We start from the raw sequence: 22,075 nt of genomic DNA, 5'->3' as shown, positions 1-22,075 counted from the left end.
GATCTGTCATCATTAAATATGATGTTTTGCAGTTATTGCAGTTAAATTTCTACATGTTTATTGTGATGGTTATAATACCTGTTTAACTTAGCTTATTTAATAACTGAAACAAAAACGTTCGAGTTTTACTATTTACTTACGATTAAGCAAGCAAATTTTTTGCGCTTAACGAGATCTAATCCGTAATCTTGATAAATAGATATGCGTTTCCCATGCTATTTACAACTGCTAAAAAGTTTTGTCTGAGGCTGAACCAATAAGCTTTTATTCTTAAAAACCAAAATGAAAAATCAGAATAAAAGACAATTTGACTGAACTGAGATAAACTTAGCCAGCAGACTAGTGCATGAATTTTGTTTGTTGGAATTAGATTGTAACAGAATCGTTTTCAACGTGAAAAAAAGTAGTCTAAAATAAGTAACACTTACCCAATCATGCAGCGCTAGGGTTGCCGTTTGGAAAATAAAAGGAACTTAATCATCATCGATTACAATCACAGCTTCTTTTTGCTTTGATTTCTCGCAGGCCTGGTCAGTTTCCGAGGTCTGTGCTACTGGAATCGCATTCGATATACGCTCTAGTGTAGCTTGCGGGACAGAAACTCGTTTAGAGCTTACTGGTAGCGTACTAACATTCGTGTTGGCTTTCAGCTTTCTTAAGTATGAACGTCGCATGCCCTGCTGCTCACGCAGAAAGTCACTCTGCGTCGTTAATGCCTCCGATGCAGATTTAAGCTCCTTGATCGAATTTGTAGCCTGCAGTGGAATAATCTTTCATTAGTTATCTAGCAACCAGCAAATAACGGGTAATTCCCCTACCTTGACGAATATGTTTTCGAAATACTTATGGCACATCTCCTTTTCGTATTGCTCTTTTTTACAGCAAAGTATCGATAGTCGTAGTAGCAAAAGTTCCTCATAAAAGTTTGGTTTGGAATTTTGGAAAGCCAGAATTTCATTCGCTTTGTACAGATCTATTATGCCATCTGTTGAAACAATCTATGAAAAAGAAAATCTTTATAATACTATACAAGTGAAATGATGACAAAGTAAAAATAAAACGTGCGACAAGGTGGACTGCCATGCCGTGTACCCCCGTTGGTATGACCTTCTTTAATCTGTACATTTTCAATTTGAATTCCGGTGATATGAAAGCGTTCCCATCACAAAAATTATCTAAAATTATTTAGTTTTGATGTTATTTGTCCCTCTTTGTGAAAATGTTGAAAAACTTTAATCAATTTTGTATACAACTTGAAAATATTTATGCAATGAGACAAATGTGTCCATTTTTTCAGTGGGACAAATTGTCTAAATTTTTTTGAGTTTTTCTAGTATAAACACGATGGTTACGATTCATATTTTAAAAATACATATCGAACTATAACGTTCTACAACAGAATATTGAAAATGGCAAAATATAACATGGGACAGTTATGCTTCCACCGGCAGTATAGGTCATACGCAACCTACCTCTCTAGACCGTTTTCATCAAATGAGAATAAATTATTAGTGTGCGCGCCGTGCGCGTTTGTAAAATTGAAATTACCATGTATTCAGACCAGGGATAGCACGATCACTGTGATTTAATTCACATTCATTTGATAGTACAGTCTCAGCCAATCCAAATTTTTAGAACTAGTGATCTACAATTTTGCTGTATCTTTTGTAGTTACAGTGCTAGTAGCTTATTAGTAGACAAGTGAAGGTTTACTTAGCCACTAATGAGCTACTAGCATTGTAGCACAGTAAATACAAAAGATACAGCCTAACTTTATTCAGAAAAGTTCTTCAATCGTCCCATATATAACTATTTCAAATTCTGCTTGGCTGAGACGCTACTGTCAAATGAATGTGAATTGAGCCAGTGATTGTGCCATCCCTGATTCGGACTAAAAATAAACTCCCTTAATCTATCCTTCATTTTAGCGGTAGTCACAGATTTCTCATTCAAACATTCCAATGCAATGGTTAGTTTGGATGAAAATTCTGTGCTGTTTAGCTCATCCGCTACACCGTTTACGTGCTTGATGTTAGTTCATCAGAACTAACTTCTTACAGTATTCGTGTTTTGATTAGAATGTGCATTTTACCATTTATCTGTAACGATTTATGAAATATTCCCGGAATTTCAGCAATAGCAATTCGTTGAATATCTCTGCAAGATTTCTATGTTCAATCACTCAAAACTATCTTCAAAACTAAGTCGTTTTAAAACCATTAACTTGACAGCACGTTTTAAAAGCCCCAACTAAAGTCTAAGATACTTACACATCTCAGACTGATGGTACTGATAAGATTCTCCTCCGGTGGTAAAGGTTCCGATCGTGCTTCGAACTTCCAATCGATGTTAAGTGAGAAAGGTTTGAATGTGTATGTATTTTTCCGAATAAATCTGAAATGAACAGAAAATTAGCCAAAACATAAATGCCAAAAACCACCCCAAAGTTGTCTTACCGATTCAGTAGCAAGATAGCTGCTTCGTAATTAGATAGCCGCACAAACTGGTGTCGAACGGATAGCTCACGCACTTTCACTACGATATCTTTGGAGCACCAGGTTACCGGTACCAAGCCTAGACCGGGTATGTTGCTACGCAACACTCCATCCGTTGGAGTGATTGGTGCCATAATACGAGTTTTCTTAAGCATTGCTAATCCTTGTGTTTGCGGTGCTTGAGGTGTAGTCGGTGGAGTGATAATGGAACTCGGCACCAAACTACCGGAGCTGGCGTTATCTTTCACGTTTGGATTTGTCGGAGTCTGCGCTTTTGAACTACCAGCTGTTGCAGTGGGCATATCCAGCGTGGAACCTTCGGTTATGCTGTTCATGAGGGATCGCCTAATCCGCAAAACTCCTGTTGAAGGATTGTACACGACACCCTTTTGGCTCGGATTGAGCAGGTTGATTTTGCTTGCTATCAAAGCGGCTTGTTGACTGTTGAGAATCGTAGTGCTGGATGGATTTTTTTTGCTAGGCGAGGGCGCTGTTGATAATTTCCGCCGTTCGTCCTCATTGTTATCTTCGTCGTCATCAAGACATACAATATCATCAGCTAAGGCATTCGAGGCAGATGGAGCAGGTAACGATGTGCGTGCTTTTTTCGTTTTCTCAACTGCTGTAGCCTTAAGCTCAATTTCACTAGTGGATTTTCGTTTTAGTGGAGGAGGTGCTTTGATATTAGGTGCGGATTGGGTCATTACATGCTTCTGGTGATCAGCTGGTGCTGATGAATCGGCAGAGGATCCAGTCCCAGACAACCGTTTCGTTGAAGCTTTATCAACCGATATTGCTTTTGCCTGAAGTTGCTTACTTTCTGCGATTGTTTTTTCAACAATCTTCGACAGCTGATTTTTAGAAGGGTCATCAACGTCGGGTGTAATTGTTTCAGGTACCGGTTGTTGAGATATTGAAGTTTCCGGTTTCTCACCATCATCTGAGTCGGAGTCGTCATAGAGCTGATGGATTAATGATTCTAGCTGGCTGTTATTTTTGCATGTATCTGGAATATCCATCACTGATTGGTTAGATGCAATTGATGCAGTTTGCATCGGTTTTTCGATCTTGTTTTCTTCGACTCCATCCTCATCATCGTCGATTACGACACAATCATCACTGTCAGCGCTTGGTACTGTTTCTGTTTTCGTAGGCGGAGGAATCTGAAAATAAAAGCAATACAATAGAATTAAATAACTTAACATCCGGCTCGAAAAGACTATTGTAGTTTAAGGTAGTCTAAATAGAACGAAATCTAAAAGCAAAAGGAACCCGAAATAATATAAAATTACATTAAATCAATGCATATGCAATAGTTTTTTTTGTTTTTTTAATATCGCATGTCGCAGAGAACTACCACTTTTTTGTAAGTTGTATTTTTTATACAAGAGCTAAGTTTGTTTGACGGCAATTGCTGATAGAGCGCATAGCAGGCAGCTTTATACACATCCAATGAACTAAGATGAACATATTTGCCGAATACATAAAACTTATCACTGTCGATCGTCGATACTGTACTAAACCAGGCGCTCTAACTTGATTCCGCAAACTAGCATGTATTTTATACTATTCAGAGTTTCAGATGAGCTAGTCTTTCTCATCGCAGCTAATGTGCGATACCATCTCGGTATTGGTCACTGACATGTATCGACTCCTCGGAAGTCATACCTTTGCTGCCAGTGTTCACCAGTCGTCCTTGTCCAACGTGTGTGCACGGAGAACGAAGCTTCCATAACACTCTTCGCGATAAGTGGCAATCACGCCCATTTCATTCTTCCCTTTTTATTCATGCTGTGTTCTCAGTACCATGGTTGCTTCTGACCAACCTGCAAGATATTACATTGCTCATAGCTCATTCCTCCGAAGGGAACAAGTCTGCAACAGTTGAGTCAATCTCTACTTATGTTAACAGCTCACCTTCAGCAATGGAACGCGCATTAGATAGCATGTTGGAAACTCTTAATCAAGGGCCATCGAGGGCACACGCTTTTCTTAAATGCACTTACGGATCCATTCGACTGACGACTGTCACTCTCTTCAAAATCTGTTCGAGGCCTTCGTTGCTTGGTAGGACGTGAACCGTTTAGTAGGGAACCCGGAGAAGTGCTCAGCAATCACATTTCCCCAGAAGAATGACTCGATCCTGTTTCGTGATGAGCTTGAAGGCTCAACAATTGAATATGTTTCGCATACCTGGATGTTATCTTATATTCGCAGTTAACGTAGGTTGTTAGGTTGTGTATGTGCCCTCACTCCAGTATCGCAACCACACTGACATCATTGCATGAGATCGTACATCAACGTCACACGAATACATTCTTTCAGATGGCTGCGAACACTAATAAGCATTAGTAACTCCTTGGGATAAGGAATGGCCTTAGTAGTATAGTCAGTGGCGACTCGTCCGCATGTTCAACCTGTTCATAGGACAGGCAAACAAAATTCAGCCCGACAAAATTTCGTTTGAACCGACGCATATGCAATGCGATACGAATTTAGTTTAGTTACGAAGCTGATGAGCAAACCGTTCAACACGACATTTGAACGTTGCTTTAGAGATCTCAATGCACAAGCATACCAGCACATTATTCCTGGTATTGATTCTTGATACTGAATTAGTACCAGGGACAATGTGTTGGTACGAAGGAGATAAAAAGAGAATGTGACACAGCTTTTACTCGAAAGCGCGGGCACTTTATAGTCTCGTTCATCTTCAGCATTGAACAACTTACTACCACATATCCCTATGGCCTGCGCTTTGATTCCATATTTTATTTAGTTAGGAAGCTAATGAGTAAAACGTTCAGCACGACGTTTGAACGTTGCTTTAGAGATTAGCACCAGAAACTGGTACGAAGGGGATTAGAAAATAGAGCGCGGTTGGCAATTTGGCATGCATTATTCGCAAAATTTTCTCATTAACTCTTTCATCTTTAGCATTGAACAACTTACGCATATTGCTTGTTGCTTGTGGTGCGTGTGATGTGGGCTTGTGCGCGCAGTAAGGTGTGGGCAGTAAGGTGGTAATTCTTGAATTTGGTTCAATAGGTAAATTGAACGAAAAGTTTTCGGTTCGTAATTAAAATTCAGAGACGAGTTTGCTGATAAAGTAAACCGTCGTATTCCGTTGTTATTTAAATAAATAGGGATATTCACGTAGCACTTGCTATGTTGCGAATACGGAGTATTGCGTATTTATACTGCCGCTACTTGCATAACAGTTTCATCTCCATAGAAACTGGAACTGCAATGCGAATTGCGGCAGTATATACACCAAATACACCGTTTACGCAACATAGCAAGCGCTACGGTGAATATCCCTAATGTTTGTTTTATGATTAAAATATAGAAATGCGATAATAAAAAAAAGCTGCGTATTAATTTGTATTTTTCGCTTGTTGAACAGGTAAGCTAAACCCCCACGAGTCGCCACTGAGTATAGTCTTTTGTTGTATATATGCGAACCTTCTACCACTGACGAACTGACGTGACATATAGAAGAAAATACTTTAAAAACCCTCGTTCTACACATTTTACTTGCACACTAGCACCCTCTGTTATGCATGTTGCGGAGTAGCTTGCATTTGCAGGCTTTTATGCTGTAGGGTTTTTACATTTGTATGGTTTTATACTGAAAACTCGAAGCAACACTCGTGCGCCGCGGTGTGGCCATGTCGCGAAACATGCTTGTTTGAAAAATGAGTGGTTTTTTATTGAACGATGGAATTAACGCGAGTGTCTCGTCTGTTTGTCTGTGCTGACCCACTCTTGAGTTCTGAAATCTTTGCCTTTATCTTCAGGATTGTGAAAAATCTTGATACTGCGCAGATTGCTTTATAGGGTTTACTAGCAGACCCGACAAAGTTCGTATTGCCACAAATTAACCTGTGTTGTACATAAATCATGATTCTCGGATGATCTTTGTCACAATCTCGAGTTTTGCAAGTTTCTGAGGAGTTCAACCTTGGCAGTTACGTAACTACGAAAGCATCCCAGGTAACCAATAAGCATCACCAATGCTATTCAAATATAGGCCAATAAGCATTTAAGTCACCGTAAATGCTACTTAAATGCTATTTTGGCAAAATATACAGCTACTTTACTGATAACCTTCTTATAGTGCTGACAATGCTAATTTACAGCTAATTACCGACACGAAGAATTTGAATACAATTATGGATGCCAATTTACAACACCTATGCAGTCAAAAAGCTAACATACAATAACGTGAAGTATAAAATGCCAGATACGCTGATTTTTGTCTCCAAAAACACACATGCCAAATTTGGTTCCATTTGCTTGATTAGTTCTCGAGTTATGAGGAAATTTGTATTTTATTTGTATAGGAGCCCCCCCTCTTAAAGTGGGGAGGGGTCCTAATTCACCATAGAAAATTTTCTTGCCCTCGAAAACCTTCACATGCCAAATTGGGTTCCATTTGCTTGGTTAGTTCTCGAGTTATGAGGAAATTTGTGTTTCATTTGTATGGGAGCCCCCCCTCTTAGTGGGGCAGGGGTCTCTACAATCACTAAAACCTTTCCTGGCCCCAAAAACCTCTACATGCAAATTTTCACGCCGATTGGTTCAGTAGTTTTCGATTCCATAAGGAACATACGGACAGACAGACAGACAGACAGAAATCCCTTTTTATAGGTATAGATTTCTAATTCCCGTCGTAGTAAGGAAAGTCACTCCTATTTTTATCATTTCTTAGGTGGATTTAATGAATACTCCAAAAGCTCTGCTGCTGATTTGATTCAAACACGCCTACCTTCCGATCCGTGCCCTTTAAATTCATTTTATGAATAACGGAAATTGAAACGATTAGTCGACATTTTCTTCTTCGTCGCACGAAAAAACGTTGGAAATGTGGCTGCTAGGAATTCTTTAATGAAAAAAGTATTTAAATCATATCAGCTCACTTTGATTGATCGCATATGAGGCAACAAACTAAAATATCAGAGAATACCGTATTTTGCATTGTGTGTGCTGAGATTACCACTTCGCCCGCTAATCACAGCATAAACGGCGCGGTGCTTCAATCAAGTATCATCGTTATTTGATTTACTATTCTGCTTGCTTTAGACGGCAAATTCCGCATTCGTGATCAAGTATAGGGGATTGCTAGTGCTTTAAATAATAACTTTTTAACTGGACTTTAACATTTTCTTATTTATCCATACGTTATAAAAAGCAGCAACAACAACAAAAATAACAAAGTATAACAATCAGTTTAGTTCAACTTTTTAACAGGCATCATAGATTCACTTACCGTCGCTTGTAAATTAGGCGACACATTCGGCTTCATGTACAGCCACGAGCCGGTGGTCTGCTCCGTTCGCACAATATGATTGTTTTTCTCGTATTCTTCCCTGGTGAACATTTTACCGTCCACATTCTGGCACAACATCAAATCGATGTTTTGTGTGTACTTGTACGGTCCAAGGAAGATGCAGTTTCCTTGCCCGGGTGCGGCATAGATCTGAGGCAACACATCTTCCTGGTTGCTTTTCATCACAATCGACGTTAGCTTAACCGTTTTACCGTAGCGGTTGGCTAGGTGGATCGCTTGCTGGATTCGACCGTACGTAAGACAGGACTTCCAGCTTGGTATGTAGATATCGCTGAAATCATTGATTACGTTCAGCATAAACCAGCGGCGAGTTCCAACGTTTGGGATGGCGATGTTTTTGAAGTCTTTGATTTTCGTCTCCATTAGTTTGACATTCGTCTTAATGCTAGGCAGCTTCTGTGCGATTGCTCCGGATAGCGATTTTCGGATTGGTTTTTCGATATTTTGGGCAAGATTATCATTCTCTGTTTTGATTGGAACCGGAACCTTAACTGTATGTGTCTTCGGAGCAGGCATTGCTACAGGAACAGCAGGAGTAGCAGCAGATGACGCCGCGCGATTTTTCTTATTGGCAACATATGCTTCGAAATACCGATTAATTTTTGGGGCCAATTTTGGATGACTTACTGGAGTTGGCCGGACTTCTATGCCATGTTCTAAACTGTTAGTGCCGGCTTTCACAAAGCCGCAGAATCGCCAGTAATTTTCTGTTCCAAAAAGCACTAACGATAGTTTGTTGGTTTCAGGATTATCTATCTGATAGAGCACCATTTGTGTTAACAGCGAAACCCCTTTGGTTTCGAAGTTACAGCGCCGGGCTTGTCGTATGGACTTCGAGTTTTTGAAGGAAGGAGGGTTCTTTTTGCCACTGTCAGATGTAATAACAACTAGCTCGGATCCACTTTGGAACGTTATATCCCAAACATCTACCATTTCTTCGTTGAATGCCTGGAGGAATTTCTCCCATCGAAATAGGTATAATATGCCTTTCTTAGGTGGATTCAGCTTAGCAGTATTTTTTCGCAGCATATCGCGAATATGTTGCATTGTGTGCATAATATCAGAATTAACCTGATCAAGCATCAGCTTCTGAGCATCGTTTTCTCCAGATGTGTCTTGCACTAGAGATGCACTGCTGGAGAGCTCATCACTGTCGGAGTTTAAATCCACATGCTCGTTCGCTGGTAGCTCGTACGGTTGATTGCGGCTGTAGGCTCGGCCATGCAAAATGATTGTTTCATTCTTATAAGTAAACGTGATGCTTTTGGCTTGTGATGCTTTTGCAACTTTTCTAATTACATAAACTGTCGTGCGGAATTTCCTTGCAATACTATTTAAGTTGATTTTACCATTTCGAATCGCGTCGCATTCTACATAATACTTCTTTTTTCCACAGGAAATGAGAAGCTTATTGGTGTCCAATAGTGGACTGAACAAGGTATGGTTTGCGAATTTATCGTCGTCTCCGACTAAGTCTATATGGATAGGCTCAATCGTTGGTCCTGTCTTATCTCCTTCGCTTAGTTTTCTTGTCTTAGTGGCTACCTTCTGTGATGCATCCATCTCCTTTCGGCGCTCGAGTAGGAACGATCTTTCACATCGTTCCAACAGATATTTCAAGCGCTTCTCAGCGGAGGGATTTTTGCGCTTCAGCTCTTCTATATCGCGCTGATAACGTTCCTTTCGATAGTAATTTCTTGTTTTATAATAATTCCTGTTGACAGAAACTACCCGTCTGCAAGTTGAGCCTTCATCGGAATTAATATCTTCGTGTGAAGCTTTTCTCGATAGGTTGGCAGATTCACTATATTCTCCTCCTTCGGAAGACGTTCTTTGTTGAGAATATTCTCCTGTCCGCCGCTTCTTCTTTCTTCTTTCGTTCCAAGGTTTGTACGATTCCTCTGAACTATCTCGTTTGCGTGGTGATTGGTGTACAACTACTTCTTCTTCAGGTTTTTCAAATGAATACAGTCGTCTTCGACGTGGTTCGTAGACCTGTAATAACGGATCCGGAGGAATATTTACTGGAGCTGGCAGCACGATAGCGCTTTCTTCGTTGAATTTAAATGGTTTCCCTGACGTAGCATTTCCATTACAGTAGCACCTGTAAAGGCAGTGGATCATGCACCACGGCTCAATTTCATTCAGATCTTGCAACCGATTGAGCACTACATGACTATGGCGAATCTTGTCTAGGATAGTCAATGGGCGATCAACAACGGCTGGTGGAGCACTTTTTCCAGAACGTTCTACCGAAGTGTCACGTTGATTAGCTTCCGACTCTGACGGAATAATACCGTTCAAGATACTTCTTACACTATCTCCATTATAGTAATCGTCATACTTCTTCGGCTTCTTTTTATGCCTTCGCGCTTCCATTTCCGCATTCCGCACTAGAACGGTACTGTTGGTTGTCATTATCACAGTCGGTGTGAACTCTCGTTCTTCTTTGGCTAGTCGAGCCGTCGCTCTATCTCGCAAATACTTCACATCTTCGTTCGACAACGAACTAAGATCAGCTGACATGTCCTGCATTCCAGCGGGCTCTGCTATTCGTTTTTTAGTTTCAAAGCCACATTCGCATTCAAAAATACAATCAATTTTGTTGCAATGTACGTTCCCGCTAATTGCATTGCTTCCAAGTATCGTTTTGTGACGTCCGCCAGTTAGCACGTCGCATATGCAGCCCTTTGAGCAATACTTTAAATCGCAGCGTGACTTTGGATCGGAACCTGCAGCACCACTTTGTTCCGGAATAGTTTCGATAATAGTTGCGTTAAGGCGTTTCATCTCACGACTGTGAAAGAAATAGAAAAAGAAATTACGACAAACCTTTTGACTGAGACTACTGAAAGAGACTCATACTCACAGCATACGCTTCGATTTGGCTGCACATTCGCTGGTTTTACCACCGTCGAGACCGGCAGAAACGTTTCCGTTAGTCGCTTTGTTGAGTGGTTTATCCTCCTTACCGTAATCGCAATCGGGATCACAACCAATAAACAATTCATCGGCGAGTCCAATTGCAACAGCATTGGTCATCTCCGACAAAATATCAGCACACTCCTTCTCTACGGGGTCCACCTCCTTTGAGTTGTCATCGCTGGCATCCAAATGCTTACGGAACGTTAACGGTTGTTCCAATTCTGATTCGAACTTCTGGCGGTTTCCGGCTGATGACAGCAGTCGCGAACGTTTGCTCGTTTGATCCTGCAGGCGACGTCGTATAAGCAGACGACGCTGATTGTTACTATACGGCAGCGAGAACGAAAATGACCCTTCAGCTTCATCGCGATCCGGTGTTTTCAGAGTAGACACAGCGAATCGGGCCCATTTTTCTGTGATCTCTCGAAAAGGTAAAATCATTTTAAGGTAGGGTTTTACAGCTGGATCCAGCGGACGATCGATACGCGGAAAAACTTCGATCTCTACACGAGGCATCTCGAGAATTTCCAACGGCCCTAGATAGGCATCTTCTTCGGTTATCTTTCTAGGTTCCTGGTTGTACTTCAGTTTGGATGAAAGAGGACCTGGTCTTATGTTGGACGTTACTCGACTGGTGGTGTTACTGCAGAGTAGCTTTTTATCCGGTTCAAAACCCACCGCTTCAATGTCTTCTTGTTCAAGTTTAACTTCAGATAATGGTTGCATAATTGGACTGAGATCCTGGAGAAAGTTCTCTGGTATTTCCGGACATCGACACAGCAGTTTTCGAGAAATTGTCGATGGAACGGAAAACTGCTTTTTCCCGTATCGTTTGCTGATGTGATTGCCTTTGCATCCGCTCAGTTTAATGGAATGGTTGTCAACACGTAGCGTTTGGAAGAAATATTTTCCTTTTTCGGTTCTCAGCCAAGCAAGTGCTCGCCACGTATCACGAGTAAAGGGGATGTTTTGGTTTTGCAACTCTAACATGCGTTCAAAGTCCAGCTCGGCGTCGATGTTCTTGCTTCGTTTTTCCAGTTCGTGAAAAATTTTAGACTCGTTATCGATCATGAGGTAGCGAACGTCATTCTTTTTCTGCAGCAGTATACGCTTTTGAGCTACAGTCCTCGGTCTAACCATATCATCCGGTCGCCGGGGACATTTTAGCCGTGGCGGCAGGGAGCCAAACGAAATCAGACCTTCTTCTCGGAACAGATCATCTCGGTTTTCTATTTTAATATCCTCAAAACTGGTACCATGTGCTAGAAACGGTGCATCAGGTCGAGATTTTTTTACTATTGGCGTCGGTAGTAGACCTGGCACGCTGGGTTTGTCAAGCTTAACCACCTCACCCTCATCGAACCCGTAAAATTCCGTTGATGAATTGGAATTCGTATTATCTAACTCTAAGTTAAGACTTTTATGGATCTTATCAAAAATCTTTGATGGGCGGATTTTTTTCGGTTCATCGTCATCCACATAGCGTGGTTTGTAAGCAATCTTACTGCGATCCCGTAGTCGACCTATCATTGACTCGTCTTCATCTGTTGGTGGGTTGACACTTGCTTTTGCTGGGGAATCTGGGAGCTTTAAATTAAACTTGCTGAACAACGAATCAACAACAGAGTTCTTTTTCTCCACGGGTTCCAGCTTTATTGTACTAAACGTTGGATCAAGTAGATCTGTTTTGGAGATATCTTTAAGGCTTTTCAATGGTATCAAGTTTTCCTTCGAATCTGTCTGCGCCATCTTTTTTTCGTCGCAGCTGTCATCTTGAAAAACATTTGCATCAACAAAAAGAATTTCTGGCTTAGATTCTGCTTCTTCCACATCAATAGAATCATCATTAAACACACCTTTTCCGACAACTCCTTCTTTAGTGTCTTCATTGTCGGAATTATCATAATACTTCTCTGCTATGGATTCCAGCTCCGCAGTATCAAGTTCAGGTTCTTCACATTTTATCGTCGATACCACCGGTTCTTCGACTGCTGCTTGTTCGTCCGCGGCATCATCATATTCTAACTCTTTGATCCGAGATCGCAACATTGAAAGCATAAACTGTATTTTCTCCTGCACCTCACAGTACTCTTTGATCTCTTGTTTTAGAATTGAGAATTTTGTTGGATCTGGAATCTCTACCTGCTTCTTTATCTTTCGCCTTGGTTGATCTTCCTCATCAACCAATACACAGTCGTCACTGCTGATATAATGGTCGATTTGTGGAAGCTTTACTTCTTCTTGATCTGCTTTTGCATATTTTTCCAAACGCCTTTGCCTGATTATGCACTTTCGAAAATAACTAGGAATAGTTCCTTGCTGTCGTGGAATTCCGAAACGCTTATTCAATATTAGGCAGAATCCCCGATGGTGAGCATTTAACCGCTGCGCAAGAAAACCTTTGTGCATCAGACGGTAGTAGAGATTCCGCAGCTTCCAGCGTCCGTTATTTGGTAAACCGGCTGGTATCTGTTTTACGATGGGAACAGCTATTCGAAGGTGCTTCAGTAGCAGACGGTGGTACAGAGCACGTTTGGCGGCTGGTATAAAATGAGATCGCACGGTGGGGTTGTTCTGCTTTGCTGCACCCATGCAATCCACTTCTAGGGGTTCATTACTGTTGGGTGTTGGAATGGTTGCTGATCACCGGCTACGAAGCCTGGATATAATTAAAAAGAAAATGGTGAGTTTAATAAATTATACTTAAAACGTTGAACGTATTTTAATGAATATATGAACGCCACAGAAATAGACGCCTGCATAAATACTGCGCAAGTACCAAATTTGACGCGGTCAAGTATTCTTCATGTTTAAACATCAAAAATATGTACCAATAACGGTCTCTAATCTCTAATCTAATCTCACACTAACGCAGCCAATTCTTGAAGGCATCCTGGAAAATGACGATTACTTGAATTCGATCATTTTTCTTGTCAACGGCCAGGCCAACTGCGCAGCATGTACCGCAGAGAGAATTCCAAGGAATCAAGTGGAACCAGAAAGAATACCTAATTCCATTAAGGTGAAATTAGTCGTCATCGATTCTGCCGATTTCAAAAGCAGTTTTTTTGTTTGAAACAAAAATTCTGTTCATGAAAATATATTCGCTGTTTTCAGATAGGCAAAAAGAATGCAGACTTTACATTTCTATAAACAGAATCCCGCTTTTGGACCCAAAAACTGGTTCTGAAATTCGGCTTTCCGACGAAAAGTTTATGACTGCTAGTTTCCCGTTAAACTCCTTGAAATCAAGGGGAAGAAAGAAAGCGTGGACCTCCCGCACCAAAATGACCAGAAGCCAGGCTGCAATTGGCCAAGGATATAGCGCCTTATTTCGCTCTCTGAGAATAGATTAGCTTGCCAAAAATATTAGTTTAAATCATATAATTCTTGAAAATAAAGTCGTGTGGTTTAATGGCTGCCTAAAGCTACATTTGTAAGGTTAGGAACTGAAAATCGCACGACCCCGCACCTCCTAGCTTGGCTACTCAAATATACAAATTGAAGTATTTCCAGGTATGGCCACGTGGAGGCGCTAGGTAGGGGCTTGGGATGGCTAAAGCTATGTTGGGCGCTTTTTCCCAGTTGCCTTCCCCATTTCATACCCTTAAAAATATGTACCAATAACGGTCTGACAAAAAAAAGTCAAGATGCACAGAAAAATTAGCATAAAATATGTGGAAAGTACAAACACAGAGAACAGACATCCTTTCGGGAACAAATTTTTCGGATAGATAGATTCTTGGATAAAATTTCAAATTAAAATCACCTAATATGCTAGCGTCACCACCACTATAGTTTCCCAACTAAATGATTCTTTTGATTTGCACACTGACAATCTTTGGCTCCTCTGGCGCTAGCATACATGGACTATAAGCGTTATGCTAGAGCCAGAAGCTAGCTGTTGTGAGTTCAGTGTAGAATTTTATGCGCCTTCAGCGACATCATCATTATAGTTTCCCAACTAATTTGACATAAGTTTTATCCAAGTGGGGACCTTTCGCTTAGAGGTCAGTTATCTGTGGTACAAACAAGTAAACAAAAAGTAAATATGCATTGAATTTTTTATATTAGGCCGTATTAATAAAAGAGTTAGAGCAAACTCTCCCGTAAGATTTGCACGGGAAAAGCAAAGCAAACTATTTTATTCATACGGCCCATTATGTTAAATTTTTCTGAGGCGCTTGGGGTTCCTAAATTCACACGTGCCTTATTTGGTGCGGTGTTTTAATATTAACGAAAACGATGGTGTATTTAGTATTTTAAACATTTTAAATGATTACGCTTCAGTAGGTAATATATAATAATTAATTGATCGGTGTTAAATCAGACCGGACCAAGTCGCAAAATTTAAAAAAATTAGTTAATGACAGCAAACGATCAAGAATTTTCTTAGCTACATTTTATTCAATCAGACTACATAAATGTTGCAAACAGCCAGAATTATTAAATGATTTCGAATGATTGATAGCTGTAAACCCTACAAAGCAGCAACCTTTGAACGCGTTTTTCTCAAAATTAGAGTTTTGTCACTTTGACAGTCCCGTTCTATTTATTTTTTGTTAATGATAATAAATGGTCGATTTTATTGTAAGAATGATTGAAAATTGAATTTTTGAATTGCGTCAAATTAAAGTTATTAAAAGGATATGAAATGGGGAAGTCAAACGAGAAAGCGACCAACATTGCTTTTGCCAGCCCAAACTTCTACCTAGCGCCTCCACGCGGCCGTAGCCGGTAATACTCTATTGAGTAGCTGAGCTAGGAGGTGTGAAGCCGCGTGAATCCCAGATGCCTGATCTCAAAACTGATATTTTGGACAGACGGCTGAACCACAAGGAGTTGGTGACTTGGTAGCAGGTAAGCCTAATATGTTATTTTAATTGTTTGTTTCGTTTTACCTCATCAAGTACCTCCTACTGTACAATGAAAACTTCGGTCGTAACAAGTTTAAATAATGCACATGGATAAAAAAGCAAAGCCTAGGTGCTACATTCCGTTATCGAAACTTGACCTTCTGTTTTTATACGACAGACTTCGCAGCCAGCTGTTAGAGTGCAGGACAATTGCAACGATCCTATTGACTCTAACAGCCTTTCCCAGTCGGGATTCGAACATACGATGACTGGCTTATTAGGCTAGCATCATACCTCGAAGCCAACAGGGAGGTCAATGCAATGCACATGGATATCAGAACGAAAAATTAAATTATTGGATATTAGATGAACTGATGGAAATTCAAATGACGCAATTATGTTTCACACGATGGATTGTTGAGATTGTTCTATTTTTGCCCATTTGTAATCATTATATCTTCTATCTATATATATAAAATGGGGCCCCATCAAATAGTAAATACCATGTACCCCCGCTGGAATGACCTTCCTTAATCTGAACATTTTTAATCTGAACCCCGTTGGTATGAATGCGTTCACATTAAAAACTGATCAAGCGTCATACACAATTGACGGTTAAGTTGACCGGACAAATTGAAAAAAAGCAAAAAAAAACTTAATACGTTTCCTCTTGCTCAGCAGCTTTGGCAATATAGCTCATATGCAACTTATTTCTCTCCAGCACTCAAAATAAACTATTTTAGTTGATACTGTCGAGTGAATTGCCACTTCTACAATCTGGATGTTCAGAATTCGAGCATTTTCGACATGTTTTCAAAACGTTTGTTTTCGTCAAATCAAAACAACAAGGTCATAGGGTGCGCCATAACTCCGAAATGCCTGGCCGGTTATTCATCAAACTTGGCACAATTGTTTGTTGGCATAAGAGAATCAGCACAAGGGGGGGGGGAGGTGGGGGGGGTCGTAAACAAAAACGAGGGAGGGAGGTTCTCTGTTAGGGATGATGGGTCCCTAATAGGGGGAAGGCCATAACTCCGAAAAGCCTGGACCGTTCTTTATCAAACTTGGCACACATGTTCCTTGACATCAGGGAATCAGCACCGGGGATTGACAAAGGAGGGGAGACGATAATTCCGATACGCCTTAACCGTTCTTTATCACAAACTTTCACACGTGTTCCTCAGAACTGAAGGGATTGACAAAAGAGGGGAGGAGTAACGGGGGGAAGACTCCGAAATGTTTGGACGGTTCTTCCTTAAGTGACAATGGGACAAAAGAAGGAGCTGACAGGAGTTTGCTGACAGGAAGAGGGGAGTAACGCCCACATGACTGTAACAATCAGCCTTATTCTGCGAATCACGTAACTCAATACGACAATTGTCACTCGCCACGGCGAGTCGAGTCACCTAGGTGACAACCGCATAATTATCAATGAACTGTTCTTAAAAAAAAATTTCACTTTCATAGCACATAATTGATACATATGTGATTAAGTTTCGGTGGCTTGGTCACGTCAGTCACGTCACTTCCACTGTTGTGTGAATGCTGCTTACTAAAAGCTTACTACGCATGTGGCGCCACCTCAAATGTGGCGGTTTCAGGAAGCATGGTAGATGCCCGAGGGTTGGTTTACTTAGGGGCCATCCATATAGCACGTGGACAGTTTAGAGGGGGGTGGGGGGTATGAAAATGTCCACGAAAGGTGAGAGGGGGTATGGAAAATGTTCAATGTTTTTTTCATACCAAAAACAGAAATATTGAATTAATTCAGTGATTGTTTTTAGGCACAAATAAAGTTTTATCTTCTGATGAGGCATATGTTGACGTAAACCTAGACGCAAATACATGAACCGAGCATTACGGAAGGATTGGCCTTCAGAAAATTGTAAACGAACCATATCGCGTCGAATAGATCCTACGTTGTGTTGAAGTAGACGGGCAAGCTGAGTTGTTCTGGTTAGACAGGGATAGTCTTGACAGAGAAGAATCGTCCAGCGAAAGTTATGCTGAAACGGAGTTTCTTGCAGTCGATAATAGTTCGCTGTAGATGAGATCACTAGGAACAGAAGAATTAAGGTCCTAATACTACAGACTAACAGACGTAACACTGAAGCCTCATTCCATCGCCAATAAAAACGATCATTTCAAATGATCACTTAAGCCAAGACTCAAATAACAGTCGCTGCGCGAGAACGCCGCTCGCTTGCACTGGCGCTGTTGTCCGATAATATACAAGTAAATTTATAGCATTGCAAAATTTATAGCAAGCTGCTTTGCGTAGCGCGAAGACTGCACCAGGTGATGCTATTGTTTTTTCCAAGTTTTAGGGATGTCATTGAAACGATGTTTTGTTAGAAAATTTGTTACGTCTGTTAGTCTGTGACCATGCATTTCTGTTTTGTTAAATTTTGCAGGGAGGGGGTGGGGGTTGAGTCAATGTCTACGCTTGTCCATGGAGGGGGACGGGCGGGTTGAAAATTAGTATTTTTCTGTCCACGTGATGTTTGGACGGCCACTCATGTAAAGCAGAGATAGTACCGGAATGTTCCACCTTTATTTATTTTTTAACCTCACTTACGTAAAATCGCTACTCTTACTCACGTCTAAAATCTGATCCGAGTTCAAGCGCTCTAGAAGTTTCTCGCTCCGAACCGACAACACTTGACAGAAAATCCTTTGAAAATCATCGTCCTGCACATTTTGCTTGCACACTAGCACCCTCTGTTATGCATGTTGCACAGTAACTTAAATTTTTAGAGTTTGATACTGTGGGGTTTTCACATTTGTATGATTTTATACTGAAAACTCGAAGCAGCATACAAACGCTGCGGTGTGGCTTTTGTGAAAAATTAGTGGCTTTTGCATGGACGATGGAATTATTGCGAGTGTCTCGTTTGTTTGTCCGTGATAATATTTTACTCTCATTCCTTCTCTTTACCCTCACACGCTTTTATTACGCGCAACGCCGCCACTTTATAACTATCAGTTGGCCTCGAGGTAAGACGCTGGACTATTAACCCAGTCGTCGTATGTTCGAATCTCGGCTGGAAGAGGCTGTTAGAGTCAATAAGATCGTAGCACTGACCCCGCACTGTTCTGTATTCTAACAGCTGGTTGCGAAGTCTGTCGTATAAAAACAGAAGGTCAAATTTCGATAACGGACTTAGCACCCAGGCTTTGCTTTGCCACTTTATAACTAAAGAACTAAACCAGCTGCTCGGAAATTTTAGTTTTAAGCATCAAATTCGCCCAACGTTCCATATCTATTGCTAACAAAGTTACGAGTACAATATCTTAAATTCATGCTTCGATAATAATGTGGTCTTTTACAGTAACAGTCCTCTTCTTAACTATTAAAAGAAATATATTATGACAAAAAGAATAATATATCCAAACTCTGATCACTTCAAAACTAAAGACGGTATAGTAGGGTAACCAACGTATTTTGGACCCCATCAGCAGCTGCACAGTTACCTGCAGATACCGTCTGTAATCACCGTAATCACCGTAATCACAACCTGAACACTGAGAACGGAAATTTCCGTTCAAACATCTATACAACCACTGTGAGCAGTCAAGATAGTGAGGATATTTTGTCACCTGATTGCTGACCAAAGTTAATACTTTTTTTTTTAAACTGATTTTTGTCGAACAATTGACCGAATTGGCAATAACTTGAACTGTCTTTTTGTATCCGAATTCATTCCGCAGCCGCAACATTAAATTCCACAAATAGGTACTGATTGAACCGACCGCAATTATTGCGAACATCACTGTATAGATCGCGGGCACAACAATTTCTTCACCAAAGTATTTTTTATTACTATAGGGTAACCAACGTATTTTAGACCCCATCAGCAGCTGTACATAATTTGGACACTTACAGCAAAATTAAATGGAAGTGTCCAAATCATGTACAGTTGCTGATGGGGTCCAAAATACGTTGGTTACCCTACAGAACGGGGTTTTTCATAAAGAAATTTGCAATCACGTCTTTGCAGTTATACAAAAATAACTGTAGTTTTTGAAATACAAAATGCGCAATATTAAAAATCAACATGGCCGCCTGCATATTAAAAAACAAAATGGCTATCAGCATACAAAATATTTCATGATTGTTGTTCAGTCTTACGAAAACCTCACTGTATTACCACATTAGTTTTTGTTGCACATATCTAATCAAATCTATATATTAAAGTAAAGTAATAAATATTACATTTTACAATATTTTGGACACACCCAATCACAACATAGAAAAATACCAGATAATAACATTTTTACAGTTTCTGCATCCGACGGTATACTTTTCATTGAATTTAGAGTAAACGCACTTTTCTATAGACTGTGTCCTAAGATCCCTAAGATCTTACGAAAGTACTTCGCAATTTTCACCAGTAAAATTACAAGTATAAAATGGCCGTCAACGTTTTTCTTTGCATTGAAGAACACTTCACGTTGTTCTACACGATGGGAAAACCACGTAACATTTCATAAAATACCTTTAACTTTCCATATAACAACCTTTCGAAGCCATATGTAATGTAAACTTCAATTTTCCTTCAAATATTTTTCACCATTAATTATTGAACTGTATCTCGGTGGAATCCTTCGCAACGAATAGCAAGATTTGTTTCCCTTTGCTCTGCCCAGGCCCACCACAATGTTTCCTTTTTACTGTCACACAGCCTAACGTTGTGACGCTTCTGTGCGACCAGCGAACAGAATGATGTTTGTGACGATTATGGCTACGTGCGGCAGTCGAATGCCTCTATGGTAGCGAGAGAGAAAAAAGTCTCACGAGCAAACTGACGTTCTTTACAATATTTAGTAGGTATCATACACTAAGGTGCGCGCGGAATGGATACAGAAACCAAAACAAACGACGCGGAGTTACATAAGCCATCTTTTTATGAGATTCAACCAATTTAACACAGCAACACATGGCAGGTTGCTAACAAGATTTCAATCGGTCAAACACTAAATACTTAACATAGAACGAAAGTTCACCGCCATTTTGTTTCTTCATCCGCCATATTGTTTTTCATAGTAGCTTTTCGCAATTGTCGCAAGTTTCAACTTACTCGGTATGCACTATCACATAAACTACCGCTAATGCGTATTAACTTTAAAAACGTAATAAGCAGTCATTTCTTACTAAACCGAGCCACGTATTCTTCTAAAACATAACCTTATAGTTGCTTCGGGGTGCATTTGTAATCGAAGCGTTTGCTCCCATCAGTACATAAAGACGTGCGCAGTATAAACACACAACCACGGAACGGTAGCAATGCGGAGCTCGCCAGGAAAATGAAAATGGCGGCCGACTCTCTGCACTGTACGACCGCATTGTTGTTTTTGTGGTTGTAGTAAAGTGTGTTTCTAACACTTGAAAACACCACCTACCGATAGTTTGATGTAGATAAAGCACAAAATATTACACTAAACCCGACTTAACCACGCATTCATGGGAAATTATGTATCTATTCAAATGCGCAAACACTCGATCAGACTCACTTTGACGTACGACCGACCGATTATTTTGGTAGCGATTTTCCTGTTCCGGACCGGTAGCAATTCGAGCTGTCAAAATCGAAATGAGATAGAAAAAAACTAATACTAGCACGCGCTTGCTTCGTTGGTAACTCTCTTCTTACGTTTTGACTGTTTGGGTGCTAATCGAAGAATCTCTCGTTTCAATGAGCACGTGGTTGTTATTATTATTAAATGTAGAGCACCTCAAATGAACGGTTTATGTGTTGGCAGTGAAAGCATAAGAGGCTGGAAATCATATGTTTCGGCCGAGGCCGACCGACAAGGGTGGAAGTAACATAAACAAACGAAGCGTTTGCCATTTATACTTCGTCCATAATAGAAGATGTGCAAAGTGAACGTTCGCGTTTGTTCAATTTCAGTCGTTGGATTTTGGTCGGATTTTACTTTTATGGTGTTGTGATCTCATACCTACTTGATTGTGTTTAAAAATATTTAGTTGCTTACTGAATTTAGATATCTACTACTACCACCACCTGTGAATAATCAACAAGATGTAATTAACAATTGTAAAGACCAACAATTCAATAGGGGTGAAGTCCAGAGTCCACTATATGAACAAACTGACAGACTGGCTGGGTCGACATAAAAATTAACCCTCTCTCGGTTTGGCAACATGTTGTACATCGGCACTATTAAATTGTTGGACTGCATTATTTTTACGGAAATTCTCAATACTTTGGCTAGATAACGTTTAAGTCGAATTGATTCGGATTTCTTGCATTTTGAAGATCGCACTTTGGACAACAATAAAAATTATATTTTCACATGGAAACTTCACTTCATTACGGCTTTTTAAAGTTGATTATTTTTTATGTCATTAAAAAAATAATACAAAATAAGATACCATGGATTGCCCCGGGGATTTATCCGAAATGGAAAATTCTTAAACGTTA

At 40.3% G+C, this 22,075-nt stretch overlaps 1 protein-coding gene across 3 annotated transcripts; it reads right to left on the bottom strand.

Moving 5' to 3' along the window:
* Positions 1-47: 47 nt before the first annotated feature.
* Positions 48-21,135, bottom strand: LOC128734710 (uncharacterized). 3 transcript variants are annotated; one of them, XM_053829022.1, is made up of 7 exons: positions 21,033-21,135; positions 10,718-13,432; positions 7,768-10,645; positions 2,457-3,658; positions 2,271-2,394; positions 819-998; positions 48-755 (listed from the first exon to the last, which is right to left on the bottom strand). In XM_053829022.1, exons 2-7 carry the CDS (start codon positions 13,363-13,365, stop codon positions 474-476), a joined length of 7,314 nt encoding a protein of 2,437 aa, XP_053684997.1. In that variant the 5' UTR covers positions 13,366-13,432; positions 21,033-21,135; the 3' UTR covers positions 48-473. The 3 variants fall into 3 exon arrangements, with proteins under 3 accessions (XP_053684997.1, XP_053684999.1, XP_053684998.1); XM_053829024.1 differs by lacking the exon at positions 21,033-21,135 and adding an exon at positions 20,711-20,763; XM_053829023.1 differs by lacking the exon at positions 21,033-21,135 and adding an exon at positions 20,129-20,223.
* Positions 21,136-22,075: the final 940 nt, after the last annotated feature.

This window comes from Sabethes cyaneus, chromosome 2 (genome assembly GCF_943734655.1).
Source record: "Sabethes cyaneus chromosome 2, idSabCyanKW18_F2, whole genome shotgun sequence".
NCBI classification, from domain to species: Eukaryota; Metazoa; Arthropoda; class Insecta; order Diptera; family Culicidae; genus Sabethes; species Sabethes cyaneus.
Note: the sequence above shows the minus strand (reverse complement) of the source record. Positions and strands in the feature narration are given on the sequence as shown.